Source organism: Chiroxiphia lanceolata, chromosome 12 (genome assembly GCF_009829145.1).
Source record: "Chiroxiphia lanceolata isolate bChiLan1 chromosome 12, bChiLan1.pri, whole genome shotgun sequence".
Classification (NCBI taxonomy): domain Eukaryota; kingdom Metazoa; phylum Chordata; class Aves; order Passeriformes; family Pipridae; genus Chiroxiphia; species Chiroxiphia lanceolata.
This window is the reverse complement of record NC_045648.1, coordinates 2,111,239-2,127,494: the sequence shown is the minus strand read 5'-3', so window position 1 is coordinate 2,127,494 and position 16,256 is coordinate 2,111,239. Positions and strand designations below refer to the sequence as shown.

The 16,256-nt window shown below is 44.0% G+C and overlaps 2 protein-coding genes and 5 non-coding genes across 11 annotated transcripts in view; 1 reads left to right on the top strand and 6 right to left on the bottom strand.

Moving 5' to 3' along the window:
* Positions 1-14: 14 nt before the first annotated feature.
* Positions 15-6,333, bottom strand: RPL4 (ribosomal protein L4). Its single transcript, XM_032699886.1, has 10 exons — positions 6,085-6,333; positions 4,095-4,266; positions 2,997-3,103; positions 2,558-2,696; positions 1,789-1,913; positions 1,443-1,572; positions 904-1,060; positions 673-756; positions 328-448; positions 15-250 (listed from the first exon to the last, which is right to left on the bottom strand). Exons 1-10 carry the CDS (start codon positions 6,085-6,087, stop codon positions 95-97), a joined length of 1,194 nt encoding a protein of 397 aa, XP_032555777.1. The 5' UTR covers positions 6,088-6,333; the 3' UTR covers positions 15-94.
* On the bottom strand, positions 1,332-1,402 carry LOC116793124. Its single transcript, XR_004359389.1, has one exon. It is a non-coding gene; the product is annotated as a small nucleolar RNA SNORD18 (small nucleolar RNA).
* LOC116793122 lies at positions 2,121-2,191 on the bottom strand. The gene has a single exon (XR_004359387.1). It is a non-coding gene; the product is annotated as a small nucleolar RNA SNORD18 (small nucleolar RNA).
* On the bottom strand, positions 2,759-2,858 carry LOC116793125. Its single transcript, XR_004359390.1, has one exon. It is a non-coding gene; the product is annotated as a small nucleolar RNA SNORD16 (small nucleolar RNA).
* On the bottom strand, positions 3,179-3,248 carry LOC116793123. Its single transcript, XR_004359388.1, has one exon. It is a non-coding gene; the product is annotated as a small nucleolar RNA SNORD18 (small nucleolar RNA).
* Positions 4,337-4,429, bottom strand: LOC116793119. The gene has a single exon (XR_004359384.1). It is a non-coding gene; the product is annotated as a small nucleolar RNA SNORD16 (small nucleolar RNA).
* Positions 6,278-16,256, top strand: part of ZWILCH (zwilch kinetochore protein) — a 67,944-nt gene continuing 57,965 nt past the window's right edge. For 3 of the 5 annotated variants that reach the window (XR_004359236.1, XR_004359235.1, XM_032699884.1), the window contains exons 1-18: positions 6,278-6,506; positions 6,900-6,951; positions 7,610-7,705; positions 7,822-7,940; positions 8,612-8,808; positions 9,258-9,337; positions 9,626-9,781; positions 9,969-10,040; positions 10,362-10,455; positions 10,839-10,894; positions 11,558-11,660; positions 12,271-12,350; positions 12,556-12,712; positions 13,280-13,308; positions 13,737-13,873; positions 14,132-14,227; positions 14,304-14,422; positions 15,037-15,134. Coding sequence is in view for 3 of the 5 variants with exons in the window: in XM_032699884.1 (XP_032555775.1) it covers positions 6,451-6,506; positions 6,900-6,951; positions 7,610-7,705; positions 7,822-7,940; positions 8,612-8,808; positions 9,258-9,337; positions 9,626-9,781; positions 9,969-10,040; positions 10,362-10,455; positions 10,839-10,894; positions 11,558-11,660; positions 12,271-12,350; positions 12,556-12,712; positions 13,280-13,308; positions 13,737-13,873; positions 14,132-14,227; positions 14,304-14,422; positions 15,037-15,128 (1,791 nt within the window). In the remaining 2 variants the exon portion in view is untranslated. Of the gene's footprint in view, positions 6,507-6,899; positions 6,952-7,609; positions 7,706-7,821; positions 7,941-8,611; positions 8,809-9,257; positions 9,338-9,625; positions 9,782-9,968; positions 10,041-10,361; positions 10,456-10,838; positions 10,895-11,557; positions 11,661-12,270; positions 12,351-12,555; positions 12,713-13,279; positions 13,309-13,736; positions 13,874-14,131; positions 14,228-14,303; positions 14,423-15,036; positions 15,521-15,548; positions 15,642-16,256 lie in introns of those variants that run through there. The other 2 variants (XM_032699883.1, XM_032699882.1) reach the window with 2 other exon arrangements.

Below are 16,256 nucleotides of genomic sequence, written 5' to 3'. Positions count from 1 at the left end.
CACAACCGACACTATTTTCTCTGTTCCAACTGCATTTATTAGTTGCCAGCCCCGGGCACAACCCCTGCAGGGCCCCGGGGCAGCCCCGCCGTGCTCACGCTTCAGCCTTGGCCTTGCCCGCGGGCTTGGCCGCCTTCGGCCTCTTGGCTGCAGGCTCTGCCTTGGGCACAGGCTCTGCCTTGGGCGCAGGCGGGGCCTTGGCTGCCAGCTTGGCCTTGGCCTTGGCTTTCTTCTCCTCCTTGAGTTTGTGCTGAAAAGGACAGGGAGATGATCAGTGTGACACCCGAAGCACCAACCCAGGTGTGCCTGTCCCAGTCCCCCACTCACGTTCTGGGCGTGCCGCAGGATGGTGTTGCGGCGCATGGTCTTGGCGTAGGGGTTCAACTTGATCATAATCCTCAGGTTCTTCAGCGGGTTCTTCTTCAGGACCCTGCGGTGAATCTTCTTCCTGAAAAGCACAGACATGTAGTGTCACCTCATTTCGCAATGGCAGCTCTGATAAATTCTCCCTGAAATTTGAACAGCTTCAATTCCTGATGTTTACACCCAGAAATTAAGAAATCCCAGCCCTCTGACAGCCCAGCACAGACATTTCTGACCCCATAACAAGACCTCATGTTTAGCAATGACTAGAGAAACCACACATGACATTCATTAGACAGAACCACTTACTTTGGAGCACGCAGTGCCTTCTGGATTTCTTGGCTTCTCATGATCCTTCCGATATCTGTATTGGTCATCTTGTGCATCGGCAGGCTGGGAAACAAACATTCCCAGTGTGAGTGGATGATAAAACCACGGCTAATTCACTGAGAACAGGCACTCAGGAAGAAGTCCCAGTGTCCCTTTTCCCCCCCCCACCCGTGGGCTGCTCTCCCAGCCCGTGTGAGGGGCTGCACTCACTTGTAGTCGCTCTTGAGCGTGGCCGCCTTGCGCCAGGTGCCGTACAGGTCGTCGAGCTTGCGGAACGCGCTCTCCGTCCAGATGCAGAACCGCCCCACGTGGCCCCCGGGAGCGAGTCGCAGCAGGTTCAGCTTGTTCACGTTCAGGAGAGTAATTCCTGTTCAGAACCAGGCAGAGAAATCCCTTTGATTTGTAATTAAATCAAGGACACGCAAACGTTGTGGCTTTTTGGCTCTGACATTACAGAGCCACACACACCTATGTGTGAAAAGCTATTATTCAATTAATAGGAATCACTTTTTCCAGATACAAACTTATTTTCAACTGCCTCAAACGCAGTTCAGGGTTGGGAACAGCTGTGACATTTGTCACACCACCATCAATATCACCAGAACAGCTGGTTACAAAGAGCGTTATCGGCCACTGCAGCGGTCAGAACTTCCACACAATCACGTGGTTCAGAAACACGGACCAATGAAGTGGAATCTCATCATTCCAGGCAGTCTCCTGCCAGAAGAGCAGGTGTGTCCCACAGTTACCTGGGATGTTCCGGAAGGCCCTGATGATGCCGTTGTCCTCGTTGTAGATGATGCAGGGCCCCCTGCGCTGGATGCGCCGGCGGTTCCTCATCTTGCCCTTCCCGGCCCTCATGCGCTGGGAGGCATAAACCTGGGAAAGGGGGAAACCTGTGAGCATCCAAACAGCCCAAATCCCACCAGGCACCCCCCAAACCGCTTCAGTCAGAACGTCACCATCATCACTGCGGATCTGCAACACGGACCAGTGAGGAGTTCATCACTCTTTGGGCTCAAAACACACCACTATTTGGAATTCCCTCTGTAGGGCTGAATCACCTGCTCTTGGAAACACACCTTACCAACTCACCTTTTTGATGTCATTCCAAGCTTTAAGCTTCTTAAGGAGCAGAACAGCTTCCTTGGTTTTCTTGTAACCCTCCACTTTGTCCTCAACAACGAGAGGAAGTTCTGGAATCTCCTCAATGCGGTGACCTAACAAGAGATTATGTTACAACTGATCTTGGCTGGACCCACGTGTCAAAGTTACTGCCTTGTGTATTCACCCACGATACAATATGATAAACTGGAAATTAAATTTTTTATTCAGCACTGGTCTGGTGGGCTGGAACAGAAAGAGTTTCATTCAGAGAGTGACAACACTGTGATCCCTCCAAAGTCAGAGATGCTCAACTCCAGGCACCAATCAGAACTTCCACACAATCATGTGTTTCAGAAACACGGACCAATGAAGTGGAATCTCATCATTTCAGCAAAACAGATCTTGATTATTATTAAGAGAAATTTATTCCTAGTGTATTAATGTACTTGATTCTGACCTAAGATGTTTAACATACTCATTTTTAAGCTTCATGCTCCATGTGGAGGTGCAACTTGGCACTGCTGTTCAATGAAATGAATGAATTAATATTCAGGCACAGTAACCACAGCAGTGAAGTTCCAGTGCAGTCTCACAGGCCTGTCTCACACAGGACTTGCTGTACCTCAGTATTAAGCAAACCTTTGCTTCCACGCTTAGAAAGCCAACGGCATCGCCGTGTGGCGCAAAATTCCTTTGGAGTCATCACACAGTACCCAACACTGGCTCAAGCAAACATTCCCAGAGACAGAACTCCCACCTTTGGACATGACCAGAGCTGGCAGGGCAGATGCAGCCAGGGCAGAGCAGATGGCATACCGCTTCTGCGTGATGTTCACTCTGCGGTGCCAGCGCCGCCAGGTCTTGGTGGGAGCGAACATGCGGCCGCCTCGGCACATCTGAGGTGGAGTTAAGAACAACCCTTTGGAATATTGTCTTCCCAAAGTGACTCTTTAGTGCTTGCTCAGCGTTAGTGGGTCGTCAGCCACCTGTGCCAGGTCACTGACAGCAGGCAACTGTCCCTGAGCACAGAGTAAGACGCAAATTACGACATCATGGCAAGACAGGATTTATCAGGTGGCTCAGGAGGTGCAGAGGGAACCACTGGAGGACTCCAGTTCACTTTTAGATACTCAGGAATAACTTTTCAGCTGGCTGAGTTCAGCACCCCTGCTGGAAGCACAGCCATGGAAGGATACATTCCCAAAGGCCCCCTGGCCGGAGCGGTGAGTGCCACCCCCTCGAACGCGAGGGATCCGAGCGACGGCTCTGCCGGTCCCCCAGGACTCAGCACTGGTCTGGTGACCTGCAACAGAGACAGGGGCATTCTGAGTGACAACAGGCACCCTCCCAAAGTCAGGGAGCTGCTCAACCCCAGGCACCAATCAGAACTTCCACACATCATGTGTTTCAGAAACACGGACCAATGAAGTGGAATCTCATCATTTCAGCAGAACAACCTTGACCAGAAAGAAACCTCTTGGGAACAAGCCCATGGCTGCTTCTCTTGACACCGTCTCAAGGTATTAAAGAACCCAAATCTATATATTATGGTCTTAAGCTGTGACAGAAGTTTAGGTTGGATATTAGGAAGAAATTTTTTACAGAGAGAGTGATCAGGCATTGGAATGGGCTGCCCAGGGAGGGGGTGGAGTCACCACCCTGGAGGTGTTCAAGGTGAGACTGGATGTGGCATCAGTGCCATGGGCTGGGAACTTACTTCAGTAAACAGGAGGTTGGTGGAATTGAATTAGAAGGAAGTGAATTAGAGGAAATCCTTTTCCCTGAACACTCCCATGAGAGAAAGACTGCTTACCTATCAGCCTAAGGGCTCCTCCTGGACTGAATTAAGGGAGAAGTTTAGAAAGATGATAGACGTGTGTAATATATATATATATATATATATATATATGGTTGGTTTTAGCTTGTACAGTATTTAATTCATGTAGAATAAATGTATATATCTTCCCTTCCCTTTCCCCCTACAGAGGTGTGTCTGCCTGAAAGTTTCTCTTCAGTGTTGAGGTAAAATTGTGGGAAGGGGTGGGGGGAAGCCTGGAGACTGGAGTTTAATTTTTTGTGGTGGTTCAAACCAGGTTGGATCAAGGGTTGGACTTGATGATCTCAGAGGTCTTTTCCAACCCAGCTGATTCTATGATTCTGTGATTAAAGTAAAACTCCTGGCCAAGCCAGTGAGGCAGCAGCTCCCGGGGCTGGAGGTATCCCTGGCACACCCTGGGGTGCTGCAGGGAGCCTGAGGGTGCTCCTGGTGGTGCCCTGGTGGTGCCCAGGCGTACCTGCGAGCTCGCTGACGGCGTAGGGCTGCCGGTTGTTCTTGCGCAGGTTGGTGTGCACGAAGTTGACGACGTCGGGGCGGATCGGGGCCTTGAACACGGCGGGAAGGGACACGTTCTTCCCCGAGGCCTCCCCCTTCTCCGAGTACACCGAGATCAGCGGCCGAGCACAAGCCTGGGGAGGAGGAACTCTTAGCACGGGGACAGGGAATTCCTGAATTCCTGGCTTGCCAAGCCCTCGGTATTGCTCAGGAGTCGTCACCCGGCAGCGCCAGCGCACCGACAGCAGGCAACTGTCACTGAGCACGGGGTAGGACGCAAATTACGTCATCACAGCAATACTCCCCCTCCACGTGGGAGTGGGAAACTCCACAGCACAGCCCACAGCCAGAAACTACAGCTGAGGTTTCAAATTGAATAGATTTCCAAGGAATTTGGGCAGAATCACTCCAGCACTGAACCTCTGCGCTCTCTGATGAACACCTTCTAAACTACTGCCCACCTGCTGTTAAAAAGCCCATGGAAAACCCATGTGTGGTTATTTAGATAACTTTTTATTAATATTAGCATCACGTAGGTTTTAAATTTCATTGATTTCCAAGGAATTCAGACAGAATTGCTCTAGGATTGAATCTCTGCACTCTTTAATAAACACAGTCTTTACTTCTCTAAACTAATACCCACCTGCTGTTAAAAAGCTGATGGAAAACCCACCTGTGTTTGCTTAAATACACATTTATTTAGATAATTTATTTATTAATATTAGCATTATTTAGGTCTCAAATATTATAGATTTACAAGGAATTTGGGTAGAATTACTCTAGGACTGAATCTCTGGGCTCTCTCATAAACACTATCTAAACTATTTCCCACTTGCTGTTAAAAAGCCCATGGAAAACCCACCTGTGTTTATTTAGATAAATACTTATTTAGACAATTAATTAACATTATTTATATTATGTTTAACAGCTGAAATGCTGTAACCAACTTCTCCAACACAACTCAGACACTCACAATGACTGCAGACCATCAAACGGTCGGAATGAGTTTTTTGTGAAGTCTGGGCTCCCTGAAAAATTCCTGGTGTTTAAAAGTTTGCAAGGTGAAGATTTAAACTGCCCTCTGCATCAGCAGCCTGAAAAAGAGGCTGAAAAGATGCCTCCTCAAAACAGTCTGCCAGTGTGAACAGCACCCTTTAAAAAAGAATCTTTTAGCATTATACTGTATTGATTATTAATTAATCTTGTGGCAACAGTACAGGCAAAGCATATTCTTTCCCCTTCTCATCCAAAATTCGTTTCGGAAGCATTAAAAATACTGAAACCCTCCAAATTAACGAGCTCATGGCAATGGAAGTGCTGTCTGTGCCTGTGACACTGGTCACCAGCAGCCTCTGGCCCTCCTGTGAGTGCAGAGATCCCAACACAAGCACCAAACTTGACGTGAGGGAACCAGAGCACAACCTCAACTGTTATTGGCAGGAAAAGTTGTTCATCTGCAAACTGGTTCCAGACCAAGGCCTCCTAAAGCCTGTTTTGCAATAAAATAAATTAAAAAAAAAAAGAAAGAAAGTTAAGAAACCACAAATAGGGCGTTTAGAGAAACCGTTCTTTTTCACTCTACGTGGACCCAAACGCTCCCGTGGGGCTTGTTTTGCTTTAGACTAATACGTGAGATAACTAAAAGGCCCTGCCAAGTGGCGATGTGGGCCCAAACCCCGCTCTGCCCTAAGAAGGGGGGACTTTGGGCCACCACACCGAGCTCTGACCCAGCCCGGCCCGGCCCGGCCCGGTCCCTCACGGTCCCCATGCGGCCGCTGACAGGCCCAAAATGGCGGCCGCGCTCCCCACGCCGCCAGCGCGGCCCGAGCGCTGCCCGCGGCGCAGCCCTGCCCGCCGGGCTCCGCTCCCCCAGCCCAGCCCCGCTGCCCGCCCGGCTTCCCCTGACCCCCCGCACTCCCCGTTCCCGGTTCCCCGTCCCGCCGCTCCCTCACCATGGCGGCGGTGCCGGAGCTGCTCGTGGCCGTCTGCGCTGCGCCCCGCCCGGAAAAGGAAGGGCGTCTCACCCTGCCTTAGTTATGACCAATGTCCCTCCGCGCCGTGCGCCCCGCTTCTGCCGCGCCGGCCGCTCTAATCCCGGCCCAGCCCCAACCCCAACCGGGCTCCCGTCCAGCCCCCGGTGTCTCCGGCTCCGCCGCGTCTCCTGGTGCCCGCTCGCGCCCTTCGGCGGCCTCTGTCCTTCTCAGTCCCTTCCCAAAGCCGGGGACTCTTTTCCGGCGGAGGGATCCGGGGTGGTGCCTCGCCCTCCCCTCACAGCGCTCCCGTAGCTGCGGCGCGCGGGACGTTCGGTTGTGGTAGCGATGGCGGCGGAGCGGCGGCGAAGGGCGGCGAGCGCGCTGGGCGAGCTCCTGCGGCGGTGGGCAGCGGGCTGTTCCTGGGGCTGTTCCCGGACTGGGCGGGCTCCTGCGGCGGTGGGCAACGGGCTGCTCCCGGGGCTATTCCCGGGGCTGGGCGGGCTCCCGCGGCGGTGGGCAACGGGCTGTTCCCGGGGCTATTCCCGGGACTGGGCGGGCTTCTCCTCAGGTGGGGACCGGGGCTGTTCCCGGCGATATTCCCGGAGCTATTCCCAGACTGTGTGGGCTCCTGCTCCCGTGGGGATCGGGGTCATTCCCGGGGGGTCCCCGCGTTGAGGGATCTGTGGCCCCGGCGGAGGCGCCGGTTGTGGTGATGTTTAGTCTACGTGTGTAATTTACTGTTTACTTAGGAACGGTGAGGGGAAAAGGTCACGTATGTCAATGTTTTCTTTCAGAATATATGAAGAGGGAAGGGAGAGCGTCCCTGACTGTCCATATCTCTACGAGGTGAAATCATAGAATGGTTGTTTTAATGGTTGTATTAACCTTGGGATTTTTGCAGGTTTGATAATAGTTCAAAAATAAAATCGGGTGGTTATTTAAATATAGAGTAATATAGAAAAAAACAGATTAGGTATAAAGAATCAAGCAATGCTTCTCTGTATGGGAAAGCTTAAGTAAAAATTGATATTCCTTTATTCTTGAGAAAGGATTTTTTTTTTTTTTTAACGTCTCCAAACAGTGTTTAGAGCTCTCGTGAGACAGTCAAAGAAGCAACTGATTGATATTTAATGTTACTTTAAATGAGTATTCTCCATCTCAAGGATATCTGGTGACAGCAGTTGATACTTCAGTGTTCCCTCATAGTTCAGATTCTCTGAGGTTTTGTTTGTAGAACCAAATTTTAGTCTCTCCTAGAATCAGCTGGTTGGAATTTAGATTCCAGTTGAAAGTTGTTGCATTTTCACAGTTGATTTGATTCCACCCATGGCATGCAGTGCCTGTGTTCTCCTCAGGTGAAAAAGACAGGGATTCTGGAATGGATGCAATAGGGTTGGAAAACAGGCTGTGGAGTTAGTTAATTTTGCAATTTCTGGTATAAAAAATTACTGGAAGGCAGCATTTCTATGTAGTATATTAAGAAGTTTTAATTGTTATTTTCCAGACTGATGTGGAGATCTGTTTGGTTGGTGGCAGTTGCAAAAGTCCTGTTGAAAGATTTTGGAGTGGGAGCAGCCCAATGTATATTTTGCAGAAGGCAGTAAGTTTGTGTGCCAGTTGTTGATTTTTTTAAAATGTAATCCAGGCTTTTGAGTTCCCATCAAATATTTTCACACACTTTGCAGTTTTTGATCTACCTACACTTTTCTCTTAAAGACACCCAGTAAAGAAGGTGACTCCATGGAAGAATCAAAACCAGATGAAGCTCTTCTTCCCTCTGAGCTTTTGCCAAAGGAGAGTCCTGGACCAGCAGCTCTTTCTGTGGGAAGAGCAAAGTAAGTCTCAAAGGTTTCCCTGCCCTATTGATGTAGTTTTTCTTTGCAGCTTTTGTCCCTCTTCCTAATATTCAGAACCTCTGTTGTTTTCAATCCCCAAAATAAAATTGCTCATTAGGTTGTGAGGAGATTTTACCTCACAAAAAAACCTATCTCCCCTGGTTAGAAGTTTTTAACAAAGTAGCTCAAATCAAGTTGCTGGAAAAGCACTTGTGAGCTGTGCCATTGGGTTCATGGGATTCACTGGGTGTAGGACACCAAAAAAAGCTTGCTAAGACTTCAGTGCTTGTTTTTTTGCTAAAGCTTCTGTTAAAAAAAAGCTTAAAAATCTTATTGGGGTCTTTACTGTTGTTAAAATACCAAGTCATGGTACCAAAATGAGGTTTACCTACCTGATATATTTTAATGAGCTTGAGATGTAAAATTCAATATGATTTTAGAGTCTTCAGTCAAAATTAATATATTGGTTATATTTTGAAGTATGATATTCTAGACTTCTTCCTTTGTGACTTTATTGTGCTACCTCTGAAAAGAGGGTTACCATCCTGCATTCTTGTTGTAAAATGATTTGAGTCTGCTAACAAAGCATGATAGAGAGGAGTCAAGTTTTAATAAGGGACAAATTCAGGATATTTGCTGGCATCTAATTTTCCTCCTGTTCCCATTTCTAGGCAGTTGGTTTCCTTATATGCAATGGTGCAAAATCCAAACGTGACCCACCTGGGAATAAGGGACCTGGTGGTGCTTCCTCCCCTCTGGATCAGGTGTGATGGTTCTGATCCTGAACACACCTGTTGGGTTGGAGCTGAGCCTCTCAGAGCTGGAAAGAAAATCACAGGGATCACGATTTACATGGTGTCATGTGATGGTAAGGGTTTATGTTGCACATCAGATTGAATGAGGAAGGCTCAAAAATGTGGCAGTTCTGATGTGACAACACTGTGTGATGTTGGCTTGGGAATGCTCTGCATTCTTGCTTTTAAAAAACAAAAGGAGATTAAAAAAAAGAGAGATGTTTTTAACCAGTTCTGTGTGGAGAAAATAGCTTTTTAATAGAATTGATGCAGCTGTATCTGTGCAATAACAGCACATTTAAACTGCTGCTATTCAGCTTCTTACATAACCACAGACTCACCCTAAACACTTCTGTGTTCACCTCAGTTCTTACCAACAGGACAAATGCAAGGAGAATCCCTGTTTTCTAAAGGATATCAGGAGTCATTCTTGACCAAATAGAGCATTTGAGAATGAATTTTAAGTGTCAAACTGAGTTGTGTCAAATGGGTTTTTTTGATTCTCACGTTTTTCCTTTCCTAGGTCCTACAGCTGATAAAACCTGTTTTGCAAACCTGGAAGAGCTCAAAATGGAACATAAAAGAAGACATCATTCGTCTGTTGTAGGTTTTTACACTCTGTCATGGCTTCAGTTGCAGTTTAAAAGCTCTTGTTTTGGGATTTGTGATGCTGGTTTGGAGAAGCTTTATAGATTCTATATAGAAAACTCACCTCAGTATGATTCTGTAGGACAGCAGTCTGTCCTGAGGTAACATTTGTAATGCATTTGTCTGATATTAGCCCTTTTTTGTGTTTTTGTGAAATGCTTTTACAATTATTTTGCCTGCACACAAACCCATCGATGCTGTGGTGGTTTTGTTGTTTTTATTTTTAAATCTGTTCATTCTCAGGTGACAACAAAAGGATTTGCTCAGTATGAACTGATCCAAGTTGCTGCAATGGAGGACACCATTGTAGAATCTGGAGGCAATATCTATGTTGATATTACATGGAATATTGTTGATAAGATTCTGGAGACTCCCCCACTGATTTCAGCTGCCACTCTGGTAAGTCCAGCTGGGAAAAGCAAACAAACCCGAGCTCTTTGCCCAGATTACATCATGAGCAGTGTAAAGGATAGAAAATAAAACAACAAAACCTGTTCATAATCTAGATTATAAATTATGCTGACGTGCCTTTCACTAGGATTGATTTCTGAAGTTTGGAACTGACTTAAACTTGTGGAACTTGCAGAACATTGCCCTGGAGTCTGGGGATCCCAGGAGTCCTGTGTACCAGGTGTATCGGGAGCTGCAGCTTCTCCTGGTAAGTACAGGGAAGAAATTCCAGTTTCAGATTGACATGGAATGATGATTTCATGTGTTAATAACTTACTTTATTTAAAACTTCATCACATGTTTCAAAGATAACTCTAAGCTTTTATTTTAAAGATTAAACTTCGAGTTCAGTTTTAGTTTTGGAATACAAAGAGGACAGCTCATCCAGAAATTCTGGAAGTGTCTAAATTCCTGGTTATCTGGGCAGAGATTTATGATTCTTACAGAGTTACCTGCATTTTGAAGTGTGACTCGTGCAGAACCTCCAGCAAGACCTGATTTGTTGTGTTGATTCTCACGCTGCCTTTAGGCTTTGGCTGAAGGTTTGAAGACGGGTGTGACTGAGTGGCCTGAGCCTCTGGAGTCTGAATCAGCTGTTGAACTGGTCCAGCAATTCCTGACTGGTAATGGCTGCTTTTTCCATGGGGAGAGGGATTTCACATGGCACAGAAATAAAAGGAAATGCCACAAACAATTTCTAAAGCATTAGAACTAGAGCTGTTGATTTTTGGGCTATAACCTCCTGCACAGAGTAGTTAAATAGCTTAGTAAAGATCTGCCATTTTACTTTGTCCTAATATCATGTGTCAAAGTAATTATAATAAAAAAATGTTTTTTTAAAAAAAATCTTTTCAGGCTATATCTTTACCCAGTAAAACCATTTTTAAGATGAACACTTTTTTGTCTATTAGTTGTGTGGTTTTGTAATGTGCCTGGGGATTAATGCGAGTGGTTTGATGATATTTCTTTTTCATAGTGATAAAATTTGTTTCTTTTCCTCTCCCAGATTTAAAGAAGAAGCTGGATGGAGATTGTGGGTCTGGGAGCAAGGATGAAACAGAGGTTTATGCAATTTCCTAAATATGTAAAAATAATGGGAGAAGGTCTAAAAGGCAATTCTATCATTAATTTGCTTTTCTTGCCTCATTTAATGATTTTGGGTCAATATAATGGTATCAACTGGATATTTGTTCTATTTATTACAAGTCTGTTATTTTAAAGCAATGGACAACTTAACATGTAAAAACATGTTTGGTTATATTAAGATTTTTTGCCTTTCAGTCTACAGAGAAAGGTTTAGGTCTATTTTCTTTCAAGAGAGAAGTAGCATTTTGTTGATAAGCTAAAAATATTTTGTTTTCTGCATCAACTAAACCAGAAATATTCTTTATCAGCATAACAGGCAGTTAGTTCTGTGTTCTGAGATTTTGACTGGATTTTGGCCTCCCAGGGCACTGCTGGGTGTACAGACAACACTTGGCTGGGATCTAAAGTCTGTCTGACAGGAGGCTTTGCTTCCTGATCCAAGGCCAGCAGTTGTCCAGTGTGATCATTCTGGAAAGAATCAGACTCACTTTTAAATAAAAATATGCTTCCAGTGATAGTTTCCCTGGAAAAGGGGGAAAGTTAGTGATGCACCCAGTTTGGATCCCTGGAGAAATGAAGATATGTAAGATTTTTGAATCTCAATCAGCTTTTTTATTGAAGACCAACAAACTCTTTCAGAAAATCAAATGTGACACGGCTGCAGTGGACAGTTACATCAAATCCATCTTCAGTGAGAGAGGAGACCTGGATTTTGCTGAACAATTATGGTGCAAAATGAGAAGTGAGTGTATTGTGGGGTTTTCCTTTCATTCCCCTGTTCTCTGTGTCTGCTGGACCACACTGCTCTGTCAGGGAAGTGGATGGACATTTCTGAGTTTCAAGGACTGATCAGCTCTTCAGAGGATTGGTGTGAACAGTCTCCAGAAGAGCTCATTTTGGGGGTGTGAGGTGATGTACTTTCTTACAACATCCAAAGGCAGGCCAACATCCAGCAGCAGATCCTGGATTTGATTTTATTTGACTGTAAAAGGTACTAAACAATTGGTGGTACCCATCTGCTCTGAAACAGAAAAATAATTTATATAGTTTTCATTTTTGATCAGAAGGACAATTTTCAATGTAAATAGAGAGGATGATGCCAAAATCTGTGTATGACAATCTGCTGCTACCATGCTCTAAATCATACACAGTTCAGTGCTGTCTGATCATTTTTAATTTGTAGTAACCTTTTTTAAAGCCATCATGTGACAAAGTTACCAAAAAGCAGTGCAGTCTGTCATTTCAGCTCTCATTCTTTAATTAAAGGGGTTTATTCTTGTGTGTTGGGTTATTGTTGCTGACTTAACAGTCCTGGACTGATAATTAAATGATTGTGTCTTTTTCCTTTCCAGGTGTCAGTTCCTACCAGGAGTTGATAGACTGTTTCACCCGGGTCATAAAATCCCTGGAACGTGGTGAGATCCAGCCCTGGGTATGTCTTTGTGTTTTCACAATAAATCTTAAAATTTTGAGTAGTGTCAAGTAAAACATATTTCCCGTCACTTCACTGCCCTCAGTTGTGTTATGTTGTTTTTAAATTACTTCCCTGTGTCACAGTTTGTTTCTGTTTCTGGTGTTGTACTTCTGAACAATGTTTCTGATGTTTCACCTCACAAGGAAACTTTTTCCATGTCCAGATTCATCAAGGGAGCAGCAGCTTCCTACGGAAGTTAATCCAGCAGTCCTACCATGGGAGGATGGAGGTGGTTTCCCTCAGTGGCATCACTCCCATCCAGATGCTCTTTGAGATTGGCCTGGATAAGCTGAAGAAGGATTATGTCAGCTTTTTCATAGGTGAGCCTGAGACCTGTTACCTGATCAGGAATTCAAGAGAAAAGCTGTTCCATGCAGGAATAATGAACTTTTTGGTAACCTCCATCTCTCTTCTGTTCCCATCTGCTGAAGTGCACTTTCCAGCCTCCTTAATAATTGAAATATTCAGTTGTACAGGGTTTCAAAACTTAAAAAACTGGAGCTTTGTATTTTACCATTGGTGTTACCCCCTTCATTTCTTCATTCCTGCTTTGCTCTGTCATCCTGTTCTCATTCTTTGTTTAACTTGCTTTTCTATTTTCACTGCTTGTAAACCTGTGTGTCCCAAGGAGGGTGGTTGTGTGAAAGTGTGGGGTGGCTTTCTTCACTGTGCAGCCTTTTTGGTAAATAAAATCATGCCTCTTGGCTACCTGGCAGGTTTTTTTTTCTTGTTTTGAAGAGCAATCCTGTCCATAAATAACATTCCATTCCTGGTGACTTTGCACTTCAGTAGCGTTCCCTGTCTGATTACCTGAATCTTGCTTATATTTCATCTGATACCATGTGTTAAATTTTAATTATTTTTAATTTCTCCTGTTCGTTTTACAGGTCAGGAACTTGCAACATTAACCTACTTGGTGAGATGCTTTATTTTTATTTTGAAACTCTGAAAGCAGTTTAAAGTATAAAGTAAAACAAACTCAGCTGATGGGGGGGTGAAAGTCATGTCATATTTATCAGCTGAGAAACTGAATTGCAGATCACGAGGCTGGAACAACAAACTGCAGGAATGTTGTTGTTTTGTTTAATATAATACGTAATATATATGTTATATTATCTCTCTATATGATAAATTATATATAATTGGTTTGGTATCTGAGAGGAGTCACTGTCAGGGCAATGAACCTTCATTCACACTTTGATGGAACTCTATTCTGAGTCTGCTGGGCCTCTTTTAAAATTTTGGCTTTTCAAAAGAAGCAGAAAGATTATTTTAGTTTACTGAGGATGTGCTGTTTGTGGATATTCAGTGTCAGGTAAGAGCAGAAGCTCTTTGCTGTTCCAGGATTACTTCACTTCCACATCAGTGGATCTACAGGAACAAGTTCATCGTGTTCAGAAGCTTCACCATATGCTGGAAATAATGGTCAACTGCAGAGTCTTACTCCAGTTCAGACATGAGAACCTCTTCCCTTTGACACAGTAACTGTTGCATTTTTACTTCTTGCTCTTTAAATGAGAATAAAATAGGATTTCTTTGACTGTTGTAAAGAAACACTTAAAAAAACCAGCTCTCCTTAACGGTGGTTGTGAGACTGCAGGAGGAGCAGCTGGACCTTGCTCCTAAATGTTGCTTTGGGACTAAAATTGAAAACTGAAGGATATAATAAAGTGTGGGAGTATAGCTCATTTTGCACAAGCGTTTCTCCAAAGAAATTAACTGGTTGATATCTGTTGTAGGATTTGCATGAAGTATTACAAGGAAAACCCTCTCAACGAGAAACACGTGTTTCAGCTGCCCATCAGACCAGCTCTTGTGAAGAAATTCTACCAAAAGTAAGAGAAACCCCAGTGTTTGCAGCATTCAAATTCACATGGGACTGAATTTTGATGGCTTTTTTTATTCTCTCAGTGAACACCCTGAGTTATGGAAGGTGGAGATAAGCAGTGGGCATGGAGCAAAGGAGGTGAAAACAATGTGGCAAGTCAGTGCTAATCCTCCTGTGGAACATGTGGCATCAAACCATTCAGGTGAGGAATGGTTGGGATGGAACAAAGCAGTGAAGGGACACCCTTCAAACAAATTCAGTTTTCATACTGAGCTCAGTGGGTCTGAACCTTTTTGTACTTACATTTATTTTTCATCCAAGCAAAATGATGTTCTCCCTTTTAATAAAAGAGTGGGGTGGTATTTACAGAGTTGAATATTTTCAGAAAGAGCTGACTTTCTGAGTTATGTTTTTAGAGTTGAAATGACAACACAGTTCCAAATATGATTAAGTGTTATCCAGAAAATCTTGCAACTTCTTTCTGGAATCTTTGCCAATGTATCAGAATGGCTTTGAAGAGAAATTTTCCTGTTAGGAATGACCTGGAGTCAGGGAGGAGAGCAGGTGCTAAGGAGAGAAACTATTCCTTGCTGCAATCAAATGTAGAACAATTGAAAAGAAATAATTTGCTTTTTTGGGGGTGAGGTTTGACAGAATGTGCTGATTTGGTAAAACTTCCCTGTCGTTGCTGATTTTTGGCACGAAGTCCTTCGGTGAGACTGAAGTTTGGGAAACAGTTTGGAAGCTGCTCCATGAACTGATCCTGCCATTTCCAAGAGTTGTGACCAATCCCAACCTTCCCCTTTGTCCTCACAGGTCTCTTCTCTGACTCCACAGTGAATGGGAGCCCTGAGGAAAGGCTGTATTTTATCACAGTGACCAAGTGCAGTCAGGTGCATTTCTCATAAACCCAGGTTCCTCTGCAGGAAAGGTACAGTAAAGGCAAAGTTCAGTGTCTTCTGTGTCCCAACAGATTATTTAGGAACACTGATTTAAAGAACAGCTCCTCTCACTGAGTTTTTGGCTTTAATGTGCTTAAGTGGGACCTACACAGCCACAATTCATCTGTAGGCACTTATTTTGTTTGTAAATATTGTGCATTTAAGTCTGTACAGTATAAATATTTTGAAAATATAGTTTTTGGTTTTTTTTTTGTTCTTATATTTACAAGCATTCAATAAAGTTGTGCACTTTGGGGTTTCATCTTTTATTTTTGTTCATTAGAAGTGCAATCAGACACCGTTCAAAGGGTCCATTATCTTAACCAACAAACCAAACAATAATGTCATGTTTTCCTCACATCAAGTGATGCTTCATCATCCTCACAGGTTTGGAGAGCTGTTCATCCAGGGTCCTGAGATCTTCTGACAATCTGGTTTTCTTTGTCCCTGTATTTATATTTTGGAGTGTTTATAGTTGGGGGTATTCTTGGATATGCTTCTCTCTCCTCTTCAAATGATTTTTTCTTTCCTTCAATGTGAAGTGAGTCATTTTAACAGTGTTGTCTTGTATGTTTTGCATAATTTTTGAGAAGAAAATCAGTGTGATTGGCTGGGCTTAATCATGTCAATCTCTTGGGTTGGCAGTTGCAGGTGTTAGGTTGGTTAGATTGTGTATAGTCTGATTTTAAAAATTCCATAGTTCATGCTGACTAAATAATTTGAAACAGAAACATTCTGCAGAAAGAAACTTAACTATGGATAAGTAAGAATAAGCAAAACCCCAGTATTCATGCCTTTAAAAACTAAATTTCAATCATTTCTGGTTTCTCCTCAGTAAATCTTATTTTTTACCCCTTTCCTAATATTACATCTTGAAAAATATCAGTTTAATATTTTGAAGAAAAGCTTTAATTTTGTATTTGAAAATTAGGTACCCGTCTCTCTTCCAGTAGCAATTACATGGTAATTAAAAGCCTAGTGATGAACAGACTGAAATCAGAATTGCAAGCAGCTTTTAATCCCTTGAAATTTGTACTGTCAGGGTTGGAATCACTTTAATCTGAACTGTATTTCTGGTGAACAAATCTGTAATAG

Excerpts from the sequence above, each read along its gene's own strand:
- RPL4 (XM_032699886.1), bottom strand. Across the intron at positions 2,697-2,996 it reads GCCAGGGGGCCTTTGGGAAT|ATGTGCCGAGGCGGCCGCAT; the intron begins GTATCCTTCCAT and ends ACTCCACCTCAG. Across the intron at positions 1,573-1,788 it reads CTTGGAATGACATCAAAAAG|GTTTATGCCTCCCAGCGCAT; the intron begins GTGAGTTGGTAA and ends CCCCTTTCCCAG.